This window comes from Peromyscus leucopus, chromosome 4 (assembly GCF_004664715.2).
Source record: "Peromyscus leucopus breed LL Stock chromosome 4, UCI_PerLeu_2.1, whole genome shotgun sequence".
In the NCBI taxonomy this organism is placed as follows: domain Eukaryota; kingdom Metazoa; phylum Chordata; class Mammalia; order Rodentia; family Cricetidae; genus Peromyscus; species Peromyscus leucopus.
In genome coordinates this window covers 7528263-7547027 of record NC_051066.1, presented here as the reverse complement: position 1 = coordinate 7547027, position 18765 = coordinate 7528263, and the positions used below count along the sequence as shown (strand labels likewise).

General features: G+C 59.1%; 1 protein-coding gene across 1 annotated transcript in view; it reads right to left on the bottom strand.

The window, feature by feature from the left end:
• The window catches only part of Fibcd1 (fibrinogen C domain containing 1), a 32464-nt gene extending 18217 nt beyond the window's left edge, over positions 1-14247 (bottom strand). Inside the window, exons 1-4 of the mRNA XM_028884663.2 lie at positions 14006-14247; positions 6977-7450; positions 3314-3473; positions 2839-2975 (exon numbers count right to left, since the gene is read on the bottom strand). Coding sequence (XP_028740496.1) covers positions 2839-2975; positions 3314-3473; positions 6977-7450; positions 14006-14077 — 843 coding nt within the window. The 5' untranslated portion in view covers positions 14078-14247. The remainder of the gene's footprint in view (positions 1-2838; positions 2976-3313; positions 3474-6976; positions 7451-14005) is intronic.
• Positions 14248-18765: the final 4518 nt, after the last annotated feature.

Below are 18765 nucleotides of genomic sequence, written 5' to 3'. Positions count from 1 at the left end.
ACCCTCAAAAAACAGAGAAGTGGACGGTGCAATTTCTTTAACAAAAAGCTGTGCATGAGCCAGGCGGTGGAGGCGCACGCTTTTAATTCCAGCACTGAGAGGCAGAGGCAGGCGGATCTCTGTGAGTTCCAGGCCAGCCTGATCTACAGAGTGAGCTCTAGGACAGCCAGGGCTGTCCTGTCTCAAAAAGCAAAAATAAAGTAAATAAATAAACAAACAAACAAACAAAGGCTGTGCCTGTGTGTGTGTGTGTGTGTGTGTGTGTGTGTGTGTGTGTGTGTGTGTGCTCGCGTGCATGTACACGTGCTTGTGATTATGGAGGCTTCAGGGTGACCTCAGGTGTCTTCTTCAATGGCACCCCACCTTATTTTCTTGAGTCAAGGCCTCTCCCTGAGCCTGGAGCTCAGTGATAGCAAGACTGGCTGAGCAGCAAGCTCCGGGAACTCTGTCAACCTCCCCAGAGCTGGGCTACAGGCTTGAGCGGCCAGATGCAGCTCTTACGTGGTGCTGGGTATGGACGCTGGCTGTCAAGCTCGAGGGGCAGGCACTTTGCTGACTCTGTATCTCCTCAGCTTTGGAGGTTTGGCTGGCGTGCAGGGGAATCACAGCCAGATTAAAACTGTTAAACATGGGTTCCAGGACGGCAACGTGACCCTGCCCCATCAGGGGAGGTGACTCTGAGTTACAGGCTGGGCAGCCTCCAAGCCACAGTGTCCAGCACTCCCTCCATGGCAGCAGCCTGGGACACTGGAGCTCATATCAGGCCAACCCCAGCCTGGCCTAGAAGTGTTCCTGGCTGAGTGACCCTGACCTGGCATCTCCAGGGTCCTGTCTCCCTCCAGCACATTCCTTTCCTCCTATCAGCCACTCTGGTGTGTGCCTTTAAAAGCTCTAATGCTATGGCCAGAGATGTGGCTCAGTGGGTAAGAACCTGAGCTGCTCTTGTGGAGGACTGAGTCCCAGCACCCACATCAGGTGTTACACAATTATAACTCACGGGATCTGATGCATCTTCACCGGTACTCACAGGCACATGCCTCCATGGAGACACACAAGTGCAGAGTTAAAATAAAAAATGGCTGAGCAGAGGTGGTGCACACCTTTAATCCCAGCACTTGGGAGGCAGAGCCAGGCGGATCTCTGTGAGTTCGAGGCCAGCCTGGTCTACAAAGCCAGTTCCAGGACAGCCAGGGCTACACAGAGAAACCCTGTCTTGAAAAACTAAAATAAATAAATAAATAAATACATAAGATATTAAAAAAAAATCTTGTGAAGAATCGGGGCTCAGAGAACTGAAGTAATTTACTTAAGATCATACAGCAAAAGCCACATCACTGCCAGACCAGTCAATAGATGGCGGAGCCCAGGTATTACTTATAGGTCACACTGCCTCCTAAGCAGAAGGCAATCCTGTCAACTGAACTCCACCCACATCTGCAGACACTTGAGTGAGTGTCCCAGCTCTGACGGAGAACACAGTCAGACCACTGCTGAAGGCTCGTTCCTTCCCTCCCCAGCACCCGCCACGTTCCCCGTGCCTGTCAGTGACTCCAGCCTCACTTCCTCTTGTGCCACACCCCCCAGCTGACTCTGTGCCCTGAGAATGTCACCTGCTCTTCACGGCCTGTGCTCAAAAGCCCCTCCCCCCCTCCAGGTTGCCCCTCGGCCACAGCGACTTCCAGCCTGATTCCCTCACATGCTAAGCCCCTTGACGGGGCTTCCCCATCTCAACACTTCCAAGGTCCGCAATGCACAGTAGATGCTCCACTGTTCGCGAGAACCCAGCAACAGAGCAAGGCTTCCTCAGGCCAACCCAGCACTTCATTCTGCATAAAGGAAGAGGGTTTTGCATTGCATTAATTTATTTTTTGGTTTATATAGCTCTAATACCATGAAGCTAATTTTTTTGTTTGTTTTTGTTTTTTGAGACAGGGCTTCTCTTTGTAGCCCTGGCTGTCCTAGATCTTGCTCTGTAGATCAGGCTGGCCTCAAACTCACAGATCCACCAGCCTCTGCCTCTGCTGGGATTAAACTGTGGGATTTGCATTTTTAAATTTGCACACGGTAGTCAATGGTGCAAGGGATCCTGGGAGGCTCTCCAGCGGTCTGACCCTCCGAGTGTGGGGAAGGAATCGCAGACATTTCCTGCAGCACCCTCAGCTCTAGACCCGGACAGCAGGTCGCTTTGCACGGGACAGTGCCTGCCCGATGCTGGTGGTTGTTTAATGTGTTCTGAGTAGTGCTGAGGAATATGTGAACATTTGTGAAATTCAGATCTCATCGAGAACAGCCCAGTTATTGAGACAAAGCCACACTCGGCTTCTTTTTGTCTTATTCCCCTACAGTGGCTCCCGCAGACGTCAGAGCCTTTGCTGAGCCCAAGCCTCTATTTCCCGCCACCGGGTGCGGTCAGACTTGAGGGATGCACCAGCTCCCCCAGCTTGGAGGAACCTCAGGGTACCTGTGGCTCACCGTCCCCTGCTGCCTGGTAGAATCCCATTCTTCCACTGTCCAATCAGGCAGACATTGGGAGGAACAGGGCTGAGCCCCTCCTTCCTCCCCAGTGTGTACCCACCCTGGATAGATAAAGAGGTGCTACTCAGTCCACGTGAGTGACAGGTCCCTGGGCATCTCCATCGCAAGGCCTCACCCCGCTCTGAAACACACCCTGAGAACTAAGGTGGGGGCTCAGGGCTCAGGAGCAATGGTGCCTCTTCCCTGGTTCCTGCTCCCTGAGGGCAGACTCCCCTGGTGTCTACAGGGAGCGGACAGAGTTTAGAGCCAGGCCGAGCATGCTGGGCGGGCTGCTCTGCCGACGGACGCACAGGGCAGACTCACCGTCCAGCCTCCGCCGTCAGTACGCATGTCACAGTAGACCTGGAAGCCGGCTGGGTAGTGAGTGGGGAAGACCGAGTAGACACCATCATCCTGCTGCCCACTCAAGAGAACATCCAGGCAGTCCCGGGGCCGAGAGCCTGAGACAAGAGAGCCACGTGAGCGTGGTGGAGGCCCAGACGCCGTCATCTCTTCCCGCCAAAGAGGTCCCCAGCTCTCTCTGACAACCCTGTCCACCTGAGGTCAAGAGCATGGACTCTCAGCCCCGGGTGAATCCGTGGGGCCTTGCTTTCCTCATCTGGAAAATGGGCTCATGGCTCAACAGGTCAGGCTCTGAGCCACCTGGCCCACAGGAAGTCCGTTTCTATAGCAGCAGCTTGTCTATCGGAGTCAAGGGGCAGGTGGCAGACAACCCTCTCCTCCCTGGAACTGGGCACCGGAGCCACCCACCCAGAGAAAGCAGGCCCACGGCACTCACCATTAGCGCAGCCTCTGGGCCGGGCTCCTCTGGAAGGGGCCCTTTGAAGGTCAGCCTTGACGCGGGGCCGGCCCAGGCCCCGCTCCCTCTGCAGAGCCTCCAGGACATCACTGACGGAGTTCACCAGGTGAGCCACGTGGCCTTGGCTCTCAGAAATAAGCTGCAGAGCACAGAAGACATTAGAGAGGACACAGACCTGGGGCGCCCCCGCCAGGAGAGCCTCCCCCACCCCTGCTTCCCTGGCCTCAGGGTCATGTCCATGGCAGTTTGAGGGGTCAAGGGCACTGGCGGAGGCCTGGCCACTTCTCTGTATCCAGCCCAGCTGATGGGGACAGTGGAGGAAAAGGCAGGACCAGACATCAGGCTGAGGTCACCCACCAACCAGCTCCCCGCCTGAACCCGTCTTCAGTCCTTCGTTGAGACAGGGCGTCACGTGGATGGCTCTTGCCTCCACCTCCCCAGTGTGGAGATTACAGACAAGTGGCACCAGACCCAATACATGCTGGGAACCCAGCCTGGGGCTTCCTGCTTCGCAGGCAAGCACTACCCACTGAACCACACTCCACAACCTAGCAAGCCTTGGTTGTCAGGAGAGAAATGAGTTATCTATCGTCACATCCCTAGCCTAGCTCCTGTGGGGACCTGTGGCCACACACACAGCACCAGCATGGCATCCGGCTCCACTGGGGTCCTCGCTTTACCCTCCTGGCTTTGGTGCATTCCGGCCACACGAGGAGGCTAAGGCAGGGGTGGTCCCCCGCACTGGGGAAAGTGGGCCTGAGTCCTGGGGAGGGCAGAGAGCCTGGGCAGGAGTCGCCGCGTTCAAACTGGGCCCCAAACAAGGGTGCCCTCGCTGCCTTCCCCGCCCCCCATTTGCAGGGAGTCTCCGTAGATGCCTGCTCTCCATCACCTCACAGGGCCCCATCCTGCTCCGGAGAGCCAGGACTTGAGACCGTAACCTCCATGTTCCCAGAGGGAATCTGAAGTCTAGAACGAGAAAGGTCCTGCCATACCCCTGGGAACCGGGATTCGTCCCTCCTCCTCAAGGCAGACGGCAGGAAAGGAGCGAGCGACCACTGTACTACCAACCGGGGTGTGGGTGGGCGCCAGGCCGTGGTCTTCCCCGAGTGGGTTGTGGCTCGTGTCAGCTGTGTGACACCCTCCCCCCCCTTCCCCCCCGTCTGCAGACCAGGATGGGGACCCGTCCGTCATTCTGGGGTTCTCCAGAACACCACAGCTCTGTGAGGCAACACATGCCCCTCCCACCCTCCCCTCCATCACTGTCCCATGGGTCGGAGCACAACAGAGCAGCGTCCGTCCGTTCCTCCGGAACCTCTTACTGTGCTGGCTGCCAGAAGGGTGTGGGGGGGTCCCCTGCATCCTCCCCCTGGGCTTCAGGAGGCTATGGGGCCCAGTGGAGGGGGAGGGGCGGCAGCAGGCAGCATGGAGCGAGCCAGGTCCTGCTCACCGAACCTGTCACTCGCCAGATAATAGCCCATCGGAGAAAGAGAAAGAAATACACCCAGCCAGCGGTTTACAAAATATGATTCTCGGCTCGTCCGAAGGCAGGGCCCTGCGAAGCGCCAGGCCTTGTTGGTTTCCCCTCTGCTGAGCAGGTGATGCAGTGGTCTCCAGGAGTACTGCAGCGGCGGGGGGAGCCTGCAGCCCTGACCACAGTGACCTGTGGTCAGGCTCCATGGAGCCCCTGCGGGGGCACAGGCAGCCCTTGATGAGGGGTAGCAAAGACCCCTCGGCAAATCTCACCGCACAGCCCATCCTTTTGAGTCACCGTGGCCGTGACATTCAGCAGCTCGGGCCCGGCCCCTCCCTCTCCCTGGCAGGCAGAGGAGACCTCGGTTTAAACTAGCAAATGATCACCACTGAAACACATAAACCTGCCCCGAATTAATAGGGAGTCAGTCTCTGCTCGCTGAGCCGCGCAAACCATCACGAGAGGAGCTGGCGGTGACCAGGGGCCGTGAAATCAGGGCAGCTGCTTCCAGCGAGGCTTAGCAGTGACCAAGCTTCTACCAGGCCCCTTCACCACTGAGTCTCAGTCTGCCCCTCTGCAGAGTGGGTTGAAAAAGGCACCTGCCCCTGGGGAAGTGGACCATCACTTCTGTTCACACAGGGTCTTCAGTGGTGGCTCCCTATGAACAGCCTACAGACGGAGCTGACATGCTAGAGGCCTGCTGAGCCCTGCACAGTCAGGAACACCAGCAATCCCTCCGACTTGGCCTGGTACCCCATTTTACAGGTGGGAAGAACCCACCTAGAGATGTGATCCCCCCAAGATCGCCCGAAGCTAAGATGGACCCCACAAGTCAACAGGCAGAACTGCTAACCTTAGCTGGGCCAGTGAGCAACAGACCTCTGGCAATCGTGGCTTTGGGAACAGAACCAAGGGTTGTGGGAAGGAGCTACAAGACAGGGCAAGGGGACATGGCTGGTTGTCTCTGAATGATCCAGAAGGACAGAAGACATCTTGGATGGTCCTGTACCAGATGAATTCCTGCCCTGGAGACTGGGGATGCCATCCATCTTGCATTTCATGGGGGACATTCCAGCTCAGAGGGACATAGGTAGCCAGCTCATTAAGGCTGAGTTCAGGGAAGGCAGAGTGGGGTTCCTGTCACCCAGAGCCTGGCAATCTCCTGTTGTGCTGATGGGCCCGGGGGAGGGGCAGCAGGAAGCTGGCTGTATGTCCCCCAACCCAGGGGACCCATCACCCCGTCAGTCACCCAGACAGAGTGACAAGGGCTATAATTTCTCCAGCTGCGGTCTTCAAGGGGAGGGAAGAGGGTAACCGCTCATGAGCTATGGGTGACCAAGTGCCTGGTCACCTTGGGTGTCCGGATGAGAGGCGCATAGAAACAGCTGGGGTGGCTAGTGGGATGGGGTTGACTTTAGCCCGAAGGCTGAGTCGGAGAGGTGAAGCGGCCTCAGGCTGGAGGCTGGGCAGGAACTGAAGACACACTAGCACGCTTTCCAAGCCTCAAATTTTTTTTGTTCTGGAAACCAGCAGGCGCAAACGAGGCAGTCCTGGGTCCCTCCTCCTTCAAGGAGATCCAGCTGGTGCTGAGGGGCTGGTGGAAGAGCCAAGGCCGAAACCTGTCCCCCAACCCCACTGGACTTTGCAGGAACCTGGCTGGGCACCTGGTAGGGGTGGGCAGGAGGGAGTTGGGAGGCCAAGGGCCTGTCTGGGTTCCCCTCGATGGCTCTGCATCCCTGGAAAGCCGTGGGCAGCTCAGAACAAAGCCGTGACAAGGGTTAGGGTAGGGGTGCAGCTCCTCGCTTCAGGAGACAGGGAGCAAGCCTCACCCCACCTTCCCTCAGTTTGCAGCTAATGATGGGGGGGGGCACAGAGGCAATGCCCGCCTGGCTTGCAGTTCACAGCCCCTCAGGGGGCCTGGGGGCCCACCCCTCTAGTGCTGGGTCTACAAGGCTGCAGGGTTACCAGGAAAGTGTGTGGAAGGAAAGCTGGGTTGGGATATTGGTCGTGGATGTGAGAACACAGCCCTCCACAGCTGGAAAGAACGAGGCCCAGGTTGGAGACTGAGCGACATTACAGACATTGCATGTTCAGCACAGGGACCGGCGGCGACCCCACCCCTCAAATCAAGACACCCTCTACCAGACGGCATACGCAGATGCCACTCTTACCTGGATGAGGCGGCCCTGTTCGCTCTGCAGGGTGCTGAGGCCCTGGCTCAGCAGGCCGTGTCCCTTGCGCAGGCCAGCACATTCAGCGTGCAGCTCGGAGGCCCGGGCCAGCAGCCGGGGCAGCTGGTCAGCCAGTGCGTCCAGCAGCTCGGGGGCACCATCCAGCCTCGGCTGTGCCTGCTGCTCACTCAGTGCCCGCAGCATGGAGGTCTGCAGACCCTCCAGGCGGGCGAAGCTGTCCGTGAGGTCAGGGCAGCGAGGGTCGATGAGGAGGCTGAGGTGCGAGCTGTCGGCCCTCTCCACGGTGACCAGGGCACTGTTGGCCCCTGCAGAGCCTGTGCTGACGATGGGTGGGGGCGCCGTGCCCGGTGCATGGGCATGGTTCAGGAAGAGAACTGCGCCCGTGACGGCCACGGCCAGAAGTACTGCAAGGGACAGGAGCACCGTGCACAGCACGTAGCTGCAGCTCGGTCGCTGTAGGTCAGCCCAGGACACAGACAGACAGACAGACAGACAGGAGAAAGAAAGGCAAGTGTTAGAGGCCAGCCTAGGCCTGTGACTCTGCCCAGTGAGGCTCTGGAGGCTGGGAGGGAAGAGACCCCAGAAGAAAGCTGCACACAGCCCTGGGTCAGAGAGACAGGCAGGGAAAGCAGAGGCTGAGGCAGGGGAGCGGCCGAGGAGAGCCCTGTTTCCCACACCCGCACAGAGCCCTCTCTTCCTAGAGCAGGGCCCCACAGGACAGAACAGCCAGGCGGTGCAGCTCTGAGGCCACCGTGGAGAGGGGCTGAGGGGACACAGGGACTGTGCCTCCCGTAACGGGCAGCCTCGGCCTCAGGGCTGTCGCTGGTACACCAAGCTGTCCCGACAGTGACTTAAGGACAACTGAGGCCAAAGCCACAGCGGAGGTCACTTGTAATTAAAAATGGTGCCATGACTCTGTGTGACAAATGCTTTGGAGACCCACTCATTCCACCAAGTCACTCACAGCCCCCGAGCATTTACACATGGGAAAAACTAGAGCCCAGAGACGGCAAGGGGCCTGCCTGGAGTCACACAGCCAATTAGAAGCATTCTGATTGGGCCCCAAGCTCCTGCTTTCTGGGGGGGGGTGGGATCCCCTACGCACCTCCTATAACCAAATTTCAACTCTCTCACACGCGCTGCCCCTACATTCTCAACTTCCTGAGTTTGAGACGCCTCTTTAAATGAGTTAGTGTATTAAAGGCCCTGGAGCCGTGCCTAGCACGCTACACTTCTGCAGTAAATATTAGTGGCTTTTATTATCTCATGATCAATGTGCACAGAGCATCTGGAGGTGGTTTTTATCTTCCACCCAGAGCGTTATTTCTGCGTGTCCTCTGCATTGGGAGGACACGTTCCCTTTCTCACACACGGTAAGATCTTATGGTGTAGCTGACTGCTGGATTGCTTTCCTAGCCATACAGAAAACACCCATCGCATTTACTAAGAAGCAGCTGCTTCTCCCACAAATCCCAATACCACCAATACTCCTGAGTCTCTTGGTAGGAGAGGAGCAGGGGCTGGGGTGACCTTTTCCAGGAAGCCCTCCTTGATTGCCTCTCCCCCAGCGCTTCTCAAGACAGATTCCATCACCTTCCCACTCACCGCCAGCCCCACGAGCCAGGCTCAGGGACTCTCGCTCAGAGCCCATGTCCCCTCCAGGGGAGTCTGTGTTCATGACTTAATTCTCAACCTCTCTGGGGACACGATCCCTTGGGATCTCTGACAAAGGCTGAGGACACGGTTTCTGAGGACCCGGGGACTGGTAAGCCATGGGAAGGAAACCCACCTGGGCCCCTGTCTGACCACCTGGCACAGCTGAGTCCCAGCCGGTGACGTGGATGGGTACACGGAAGCAGACACAGCAGGTGGGCCAGGCCATGCCTTTGGGACAAGCTGGGACACCTGGTACCACAGAGCCTGGGGACCTCCCGGCAGAGCCCGCGCCTTAGGTTCTGAGACAGAGCTACCTCCTCTTTATGACGGCTCACACAGAATGGAGGCACCCCCGGGCTGCAAGCCCCCGACCCCAGGCGGCCCAGCAGCCCACAGGTCCTTACAGCATCCCTCAGCCAGGCACCATGTCCCCTCCTCTGAAGCCTTGGGCAGCCCCTGCTGGGAAGGCCGCTGCTCAACTCATTGTGCAGACGGGAAACTGAGGCTCAGGGTGCAACACAGGGGTGGTGGTGGGGGGATGCGTTAGAGACAGCGGGGGGCTGCGGGCTGAGTGTCCCCCAACAGTCCTCCCCTGCTGAGCAAGGCTGCAGGGACAAAGCTGTGTTGGCAGCGAGGTGACCCATCAGGAGACACCTTGCCCGGAGCATCTCCAAGCCCCGTCCTCTGACTGTGTGGCATTCAAGTCCCTCAGCTCAGAGAGAGGCTCATCATCTCCCAGTGGGTCTTCAGGACGTCATCCTGACGGATTGGGCACAAGTCTTCCCAGGGGAGCGGGGACTGAGGGGACAGAGATGGGGAGAGTGGGGGGGTTGCAGGGTCCCCTGGAGCCAGTGTGGCATGGGAGCTCAGCGAATGGAGCAGGCCGCTCTCGGAGGAGAATTAGTCTTTGGAGATCAACTTTAAAGATGAAGAGCTGTTCGCTTTTATAGGCTGCGGCTTACGTGCCTCGCAGAGAAATCGCCCAAGATAATAAGGGGGCCTGGGCCAGGCGGCCAGCGCTGTGCCTCGGGCTGGAGCTTATTAATCAGTCTCTGGCCAGGCAGAGCAAGGTGCACCCCAACCCTCCCGTACAAGGTGGGGGTGGGGGGAGGCAGCACAGAGCCTCCCAAGGACAAGAAACAGTGCCTAGAAGGAACCTGGAGCCTGAGTCAGGAGATGGGGTTGAAGGCCTCCATGTTCCCAGCTAAAGGGAAGTCTTTGATCCCCTGCAAGAGGGGTCAGTGGCCGGGCCTGTGAGATGGTCGGCAGCCTGAGATCAATCCCTGGAACCGCGTAAAGGAGAGAACCGGATCCTAAAAGTTGTCTTCTGACCTCACATACACATGTGCTGTGGCACACGTGACCCCGATGCCCACCACACAAAGTAAATTGAAAAAAAAAAAAATCAAGTGCTTGTCTAACGGAAGGCTGCAGGGTCTGCAGCAGCCTCCCAGAACACCTCTACTGGGAGGTGACATTTGCATTTGTCCAAGAGACTTTCTGGAGTCACCAGCCCTTGAGAACAACTTGGGTACCTGGAGGAAAAGAGTCAATACCAAGGGACCTGGGACACCCCCCCATCCCGGCATATGGCACCCCCCCCCTCTGCTTTCCTTGGTGGCCCAGTCCCATAGGTCCTAGACAGAGACCCTTATCTTGGCTGCCAGCCAGAATGAGGAGGTCTCTCATGGGCCAGGGAGGCAGGGTGGCAGGAGACAGCCACTCTGCTCCCCGTCCTGGGAGCCTCAGCCAGAGGCTGTGGCTGCACTTAGGGTGGACCCATGTTGCTGACTTTGCACTGGAGAACTGGGGTGCCCCAGCTTTCTGGAAGGTGGTAGGAGCTGCCACTGAAGGTGCCCAAGGTGATGGAGATGACGTGGGCGCTGTCTGCACCACCCACCTAGAGGCTCGAGTCACCTAAACTTACACTCCTCAGGGGATCTCCGGCTTGGCTCTCGCTTTGCTGGCAAGGGGTTTCCACGGGCGTCTGTGAAGGGCCCCTAGGTCCTGGCCTCCTCCTCACCACCTGCCTCGGTCACTGAGGGTCACCCCCCCACCCCGCCTGAACAAAGAGCAGACAGGACACCGGCCCCTCACACCCCTCCAGGCCCCAGATACCAGAAGTTTAGCCATGACCAGCCCCAAGTGCACACACTGGGTGTCGGCTGCTCCCGCCCCAGGGCCACACCTGCCAGGCCCCTCTCAGCTCCCTGCCCCCTCCGCCAGGCCCAGGAGCCTCAGGCAGGCCATGCCGACTCAGGGACAGTTGACAGTGGGGGACTCCAGTGGTCTCTTCCTCTCTCACCCCAAATCTGATGTGGTGACCTCCGAAACGCTACTGAATGAGAAGAAAGAGAAATCTTTCTCGTGTGGCAGCCACCATGGCCTTGGCAGTGCCTGACTTCTGGGTTTGTCCCCAGGGGACTCCGTGTTTCCTGAGGCGTGGGCTGCATCTCCTGGTGTGATGTAGGGTCTCCATAAATAGCCATGGAGTGAATTAAATTCGGCAAGGATTAAGGTTAGACCTCAGGAAAGACTTCCCAAACAGAATAGCTTGCTTGCTTTCTGGAATGTTTCTAGAAGTTTTGAAATCACTGAAACACGGGATTGGGCATGACTGGGAGGCTGACCGCTGGAAGGTGACTGGGGGTCCCCTCAGCAAGAAGGTACTACTCCCTCCGAGGAGATGGTTCGGGGTGACTTCTGTCAGACATTCCAGGACCGGAAGCCGGTGTGCGGTTCTAGTCTTATCCAAACACCTGGCAAACATCCCCGCAGCGTCTTCCTGCCCCAAGGCACACAAGACCCATCCCGTGCAGGGGACAGGAAGACGGCCTCATGAAGCTGGACTCAGTCCCTTGGCCAAGGTCATACATCCAGTGTGGAGACGTTCGCGAACAGAGCCAGGCAGGGCAGGCCCACGGAGGTCCCCAGGAGTGGCCATACCTGGGCGTGAGGAAGGGTGAGGGCCACTCACCCCAGTCAAGTGACTAAGCTCTGAAGAGCGGCGGCTTCAGGGAAGAACACAGGCCCCCTCCCCTTCCCCTTCGCCCAGTCTGCTCGGGTCACTGGTTTGGTCCCTGAGAGTGGGGGTGGCGGGGGCGGGGGGGGTGTGTGGAGGTAGGGGTGGGGGGAGAGGAGTGGTTCATCTGTTATATCTGCCAGCCTCCTAGGGTGTTGTGAAGAGAAGTGAGAGGCAAGGGTGTGGGCGCCGCCGCCTGGTGCTGGGGTGCTGGGGTGCTGGGGTGCAGTCTCGGTCAGTTCTCCTTCCGGGGGAACAGCAGTGTGCGTTCCCACCCTGGCGGCAAAGAGGAGAGCTGCTGGGGAGCCAGCCTTTTTGTGGGCACACAGCCCCTTGAGGGGTGCAAACACACCAGAAGTTCCCTCGACTCCCTCGTTAGCTCAGGTGAGGAAGGACGGGGGCCGGCCGGTCCCATTTTACAGATGCACCAGCGAGAAACAGCAGCTTAGCAAGAATCGTGCAGGCACGTCAGAGACCACGATAAAGCCGGGATGGAGGAGAAGGCCCCAAGAGAGCGGAGGTACACCTCTCTCCCTCCACCCCTACTCTCCATGTTGCTCACAGGAAAGACCTGGCCTCCGGTCCAAGCACACAGTAGGCACAAGACCCAGCCTGGTGCATACTGGCTCACTATTTGGTGATGGAAGGGGTATCCGATACCCCCATACCCAGCATAGACAGCCGAGCTCTGCCCGATGCAGCTGGAAGCTGGTCCCCAGGGGCAGCAGAACCCGGGCGGCCACACCTGGCCCAGGACACCTTGAAGTCCCATTTGTAGCAGACTCCCCAGATGTCCCCACCCCTCCTCCCCCATATTCCTCTTGGCCAAGCATCAAGCAGCAGACCTGGGCGTCTGGGAAGGAATACAAGCTGGGCAGGGGGACCTAGGGCAGGCCCGGGGGAACTCAGAGGGAGGAGGGATCTAGAGCCAGGGGCATGCTTTAAACAGAACTGCCTCATTGCAGCCCTGTGCGGAACAGGTAGGGTGTCCCTGGGTCGGAGTGTGTTGGGGGCCTGGAGGTGCCAATCAAATGAGAGAGCACAGCTCTAGAAGTGGGCTAGAGCCAGGGAGGGAAAAAAGCAGCCAGGACCGTAAGGTACCAAAGGAGGGCAGCCTTGGGGACAATGCCTGAAGTTATCGCTGCTTCTTTAAGATATCAGCAGGAAGGGCCCTGTCACCAGGTCACAGTGAAGGTAGGCATACAGTTAGGAAGGGCGGCAGATCACCCAGGAAGGCCGTGGAAAGGGACTGGTTAGACACAGTAGAGTCCTTGCCCTCTGGCCTGCATGCTGTGTGGCTTGGGCATATTCCTCAACCTCTCTGGTCCTGTGGTGTGGGAGTGTATACTTGCAAAGAGCCTCTGACTAGGAAGTGAGGTAGCATCAGGGCTTTGCAAACGGTAGCGAGCTGGTCCCCTTGACAGACCAGTGTCACTCCGGGAAGAAAAGCTGCAGCTTTGAAGAGTGAGGGGCGGGCCTTGGCCACCCCCTCCTTCTCTGGTGGCAAACGCTCCTGTTCCTTCCCCACTGACATCTGTCTGGGAGAAATTTAAAATTTAAAACGGGCAGGCCCATTATCTGCTCTCCTTGGCGAATGGCCTCCTCAGCATGCCTGTCTATCCCAGTCCCTTGATGGCTCAGCCTGGGGCAGACCTGCGGCCACTCCTCTGCCTCCGACGCGGCATGCCCGGCCCCTCAGGAGGCCCTCCCTGCTCTGTCCCAGCTGGTGCGGTGCACAGCCCTGGGCACCCTCCAAGCCGGGACACTTCGCTGTCCCGGAAGAGGCAGCAGGGAGAGAGGAGCAGGCAGACCCGGGTTCAAGTCCCTGCAGGGCTGCGCGGCCTCAGGCGGCAGCTGGACCTCTCTGAGCCTTGCTCTCCTGGTCTTAAAGTCGGAGAAGCACAGTGCTCAGGCTTCTTACAGGATTTTAATGTTTTCTGGGTTGGGTGTCTTGATAAAGAGAGAGATGGGGCAGCCCTGGGGGGGGGGGCAGGTCCTGATCTTGAAGACCCGGAGGATGTGCGGGGCTCCTGGCAAGTGGGGAGGACGCCCACTGTGGCTGTGGGCGAACGGGACTCGGCACGCGGATCATCTGTCAGCTGTCCCCAACTGAAGGGCTGGTCCACAACCAACTACAGGTCCCCTCTTCCCTCTGCGTGAGCGAGCACGGGGGTCTCCGATGGGGGTGGGGCCTGGCTGCAGCGAGTGCCTCCTGCAGGGAGCCCCGCGTTCCAGTCTCCTCTGAGGGAGGAGGAGAGCAGGTGCCCCCCGAGTCCTGCCCAAGCTCCCCAAACTCCAGCCCCCGCACCCGTCCCCGTGCCCGTGGGTACCTGCGGTTTGTCGCGCGGTCGGTCCTCAAGTTGGGACGCGCCGCCCACGGTCTTCCACCGCTCGTGGACCATCTTCCCGCAGGACCCGCGGGGCCGCGGGGCGCGGCCGAGCGCAAGGGAGGCGCGGGGTGCACCCGGTGCGCCGCGCGCGGGAGGCCCCCTGGGTGCCGGGGACCAGGGCTGGCCCGGGAGCGGCGGCCGCCAGCAAGGCTGCGTGTGAGCGCGTGTGATCGCGGGGAGCGCGGGCGCGAGCCTCCGAGAGCCGCCCGCGCCGCGCCGTCCCCGCGTCCCGCTCCCGCGCCTCCCGCGCGCTCCTCCCTCCGCCCTCCTCCTCCTCCTCCTCCCGCCTCAGTCTCCGCGTCTGCTCCGTCTCGGACTCTCAGGGCCTTTTATTGCTCCCCGCGGCCTCCCGGGCACGCGCGCGCGCGCCCCGCGGACTCCAAGAGTGACTCCCGCTCCAGCCCGGCCGCGGGTGGCGGGGACTAGTCAGCAGCAGCCGGCGCGACGGCAGCCACCGGCTCCCCGAGGAGCCCGCGCGTCCTGCGGCGCCCCGCGCAAACTTCCTCTCGGGCGGGACTCGCCTAAGTCCCCAGGTGCCGGGATCATCCCCGAGAAAGGGGGCTGGGAGGAGACCGGGTGCCCCCCTTGCCGGACTCCGGGGGTCCAGGTCCCGGGTCAAGTGTGCGCGTGGCCCGCTAGTCTCCAGCCCGGCGATCTCGTGCTCGAGTCCCCGACTCCGCAGCCGGGCTCCTGCACACCCCATGGCACCCGCCCATCCCGGGTCCCCGCCGACGCGCTCCCCGAAAGCTGGCCTAGAGCTGTCCCGAGCGCGGGAGGAGGGATCTGAGCCACCCCAGCGGGGGCTTCTTAGTCGTCCCTCCCACTAGCCGCACTTTTTAAAGCGTTTAATCCGCCCGAGCAGCCTTCGGAGGTAATTGACAAAGTCCTTAATCTGCGCGGTTAACGAGCTGCTGTTGTGGCTCCGACCGCGTGGCTCCCACGCGCCCCACGCCGGGCCCCGCCGGCCGCCCTTCCCCCAGCTCCGCAGAGACGCCCAGGCCCCCCGCTACTCCCTAAAGCTGTTTTCCGGCTCCGGGCGCTGGGGCCGCCGTGCTGTTCCCTGGCACCGTCTCCATCTCTCTCCCACCGGCTGCCAGTCTGTCGCCCCGTCTTCGTCCCTCGTCTCGTCCCTCTAGGCGCCTGGCAGGCGTGGGGCAGGCCTCGTGAGGGTGGGGCCCGAGCCTGTCGTGGGCAGAGCGGTCCCGGGGACCGGAGCTGGAGCTAGGCACGGTGGCCACATGCCCTCCCAGACTGTCACCAGCCGGAGACTGGGTCGGACAGTCTGCACGAACTTCCAGCGCTGCGGCTGGTTGGCACCTCCCGCGGTCCCAGCCCGGCTTCCCATCAGCAAGCTGCCGGGGCTACTGCCCAGTGACCCCAGGCTGGGGTTAGCAGACGGCTCCATGCGATGCACCTGTGCCCCCCACCCCATCAGTTACGGGGGTTGTAGGTGATCTCAGGCCTAGGCAGAAGACTGTGTGGTCACTGGCCTCTGAACTTCTCTTGACTCAGTTTCCCTTGTATCCAAAGGGTTAACAGCACCTCATTCCGAAGGCCTTTTCTGGGGTTCTGAGGCAGGGATGTACATAAGCATCTGAGGAGTAACGGCTCACACTTCCCTGCTCTAACCTCAGCTTCATGCTCTCTCAGAGCCTCAGTTTCCTCATTGAGCAAGCAAGGAGGGAGCAGAACTATGGGGTTCCCCGTCCCCTCACAAGAAGCAGGTGAAGGGATCTCTGATTCCACGGTGCCTGCCGGGAGAGGATTTTTGACTCCAGGTAAGGTGTGCGCTAAAAATCCCCCTGGGCGATTCTGAACTGGAGTCTGGGGAGAGGGGTCCAAAGGTCCCTCCCAGGGTACACAAGGAGAGCAGTCAGCCCCTTTGGGGCGGGCACACTTGATTCAGGGACCCTGCTTTGATGGTTAGACCCCGGAAGCCAGGCACTGAGTGGGAGAAACCATGAACTTGAGCAGGTGCGCACAAGAGCCTTCAGGACATCTGCTCCCTGGCTCGCGGAAGGACAGGTGAGCGGGGGCCACCTAGTGGCTCCTCCTGGCAGTGTCTGCTGGTGGAACCTGGCACCCACTCAGGAAGAGTCCTCAATCCTCCTGCCTGCTGGGGTGCAGATGGGGGTGGCGAGCCGTGAGCCTCCCCCATTACCAGTCTGCAGGGGTGCTCTTGGCTCAGGTGACCCCAGGAGGATCAGTGGTGGTGTAGGGCTAGCAAGAGCACACTCAGCCTCCACACAAGGCGCTCACTCCGTGCACACAGGGTCGTCAGCCCCAGGGGGGTTATGGATGAGATGAACCAGCAACCCGGAAGCTCCGAGGGGGAGCGGCCAGAAAGCAGACCAACACCTTCCCCATGCTCTTTACAAGGGACAAGTCTGTCTGTGCTCGCATCCTGGCCACCGTGGAAGCAGCCTGTTAGCCAGCTCAGGGACCAGTCCTCACAAGCTACAAAGACTTAATCCAGAACTCTCTGGCACCTGGTCCCTCCACGCTGGCTCACCACCTCTCCAGGGTCCTGTTTCTTCTTCGCGACGTCACGTCCCTTGGGTGTGGTGGCTCCAACCATCAGGAAGCAACAGTCTGGAAATTTTAGTTGAAATTCTAGAGAGAGGGTCTGGCCCGGCCCTCCCTTTGATTGTCACCGATTGTCAGCTGACCCCAGGTAGCTGTCCTCCCCAGGGACCTCACTACAGTTCAGTGGGAGGACGTGGCCCCTGGGTGCTTTCACATGGAGGGCTAGAGGATGGGCGGTGAGGACAAATGTGAACCATGAGGAGACAAGGAAGGGTCACTCTGGGGACCAAGAGTGACAGCACACCCCAGTGCTGGCTCAGGACTGGCACCCTATGGAGCATCACCCTTCTATCCAGCCCTGTTTGGGGGGGGGGCAAGGTTCTCCCAGCTACCCCGCTAGGTCAAAGCTGTTGTTAATCTCTTTCATGGATGATGGAACAGACTCGGAATACAGAAACACAGTTAAATAACTTACCTAACAGTGAAAGCAATGCAATTAATAAGCAGTCATCGTCTACTAAGGAGTTCTCACATGCTGACCACCATTCATTGGTAGTATCAGCAGAGTTCACTGTCTCCTCTCTCAAGACCCGTGAGTAGTAGTAATACCCCCATTTTAAAGAGGAGACAACTGAAACGCAGAGAGGTTAAATACCACGACCAAGAGCACACAGCAGTTGGTAGATCCAGCTCTGCTGAATCTCTCCTCCAAGTCTCAGGGCTTCCTGGTCGGCCTGAGATACCCAGAGAGCATTGTGGGGCCAGCATGCAGGGCTCCAGAACGTGGGCTGCATGTCCAATGTGCCTGTCTCTGGAGGCCTGGGGGCAGCTGGCCAAGAGGTCAGGACCTCTGGCCCCCGTCCACCCGCCTCTCCCCGTCCACTGCCCAGGGCATTTCACTCTCCTGGTAAAGCGGTTTCAGCTCACCTCTGACAGTCACATTTATCATTAAAAATAAATTCATCCTGGCTCCCCTTGGCACAGGAAGGTACCGTGCAGTGATTCAGTGGGCTTGTCACCCTCGTGGTTAGGCGCGGGGAACCGAACAACTGGATGGTCTCCAGCGCCAGCGCCTCATTTTCTGCACTGGAGCCAGAAATGTACAGTGGGCTGACATTTAATTTAGAATCCAACATACCTTGACACAAACTCATAATACAGAGGCGGGGGTGGCTGGGGGCTGCCAAGCTGGGCAGGGGTGGGGGGGTCCGAGTGACAGGGTGGATTTCCTTTCTTTTTCTTTTTGCTTTGTCAACATGATGACAAGCCAGAGATTGCCATCAAAGGCAAGAATTAGCAGGGGCCGTGTGTGTGTGTGTGTGTGCGTGTGTGTGTGTGTGTGTGTGCGCGTGTGTGTGTGCGCGCGTGTGTGTGCGCGTGCGTGTGTGTGTGCGCACGCGCGTGTGTGCGTGTGTGCGTGTGCGCGTGTGCGCGTGTGCGCGTGTGCGCGTGTGCGTGTGTGCGTGTGTGTGTGTGTGTGTGTGTGTGTGTGTGTCAGAAAGAGAGAGAGATATGCTGTGTGTTCATGCCTGAGTCCCTGGGATGGCATCCTCGGCATCTTGAGGTAAGTCTGCCGGGTCAGACAGTACCCATACTGGAGAAGTATGTGCCAAGGCTCAGGTATCACGGCCAACGCTGGCACCCGGGAGCTGGACAATACAGTCCTGACACAGATGGATGGCGTCCGCACCTTCCATCTGTGTCCCTGGTTCACTCAGATCCTCGGACACATACTCAGCGCTCGGTAAATACAGGGCACGCAGGAAATATGTCATTTTAAACATTTAAGTAGAGTTTCTCTCAGGAGGAAGCCTGGATTTTATTGGACAAAACAGTCTGATGGGCCATTTAGTTGTCAAAATTGGAGGTTCACTGGGCTGGGGTGGCTCAGTGGATAAAGTGCCTGCTCCACAAACACGAGGACCCCGGCACCCACATAAAAGCCGGGTGCAGCACATCTGTATTTCCAGTCACTGGGGGTATAGAAACAGGATTCCTGGGTCTTGCTGGCCAGCCAGAATTACTAAAACAGAAAGCTTCAGGGTCAGTAAGATCTTTATCTTTTTTTTTTTTTTTTGTCCTGGATCTTGCTCTGTAGACCAGGCTGACCTCGAACTCACAGAGATCTGCCTGGCTCTGCCTCCTGAGTGCTGGGATTAAAGGCATGAGCCGCC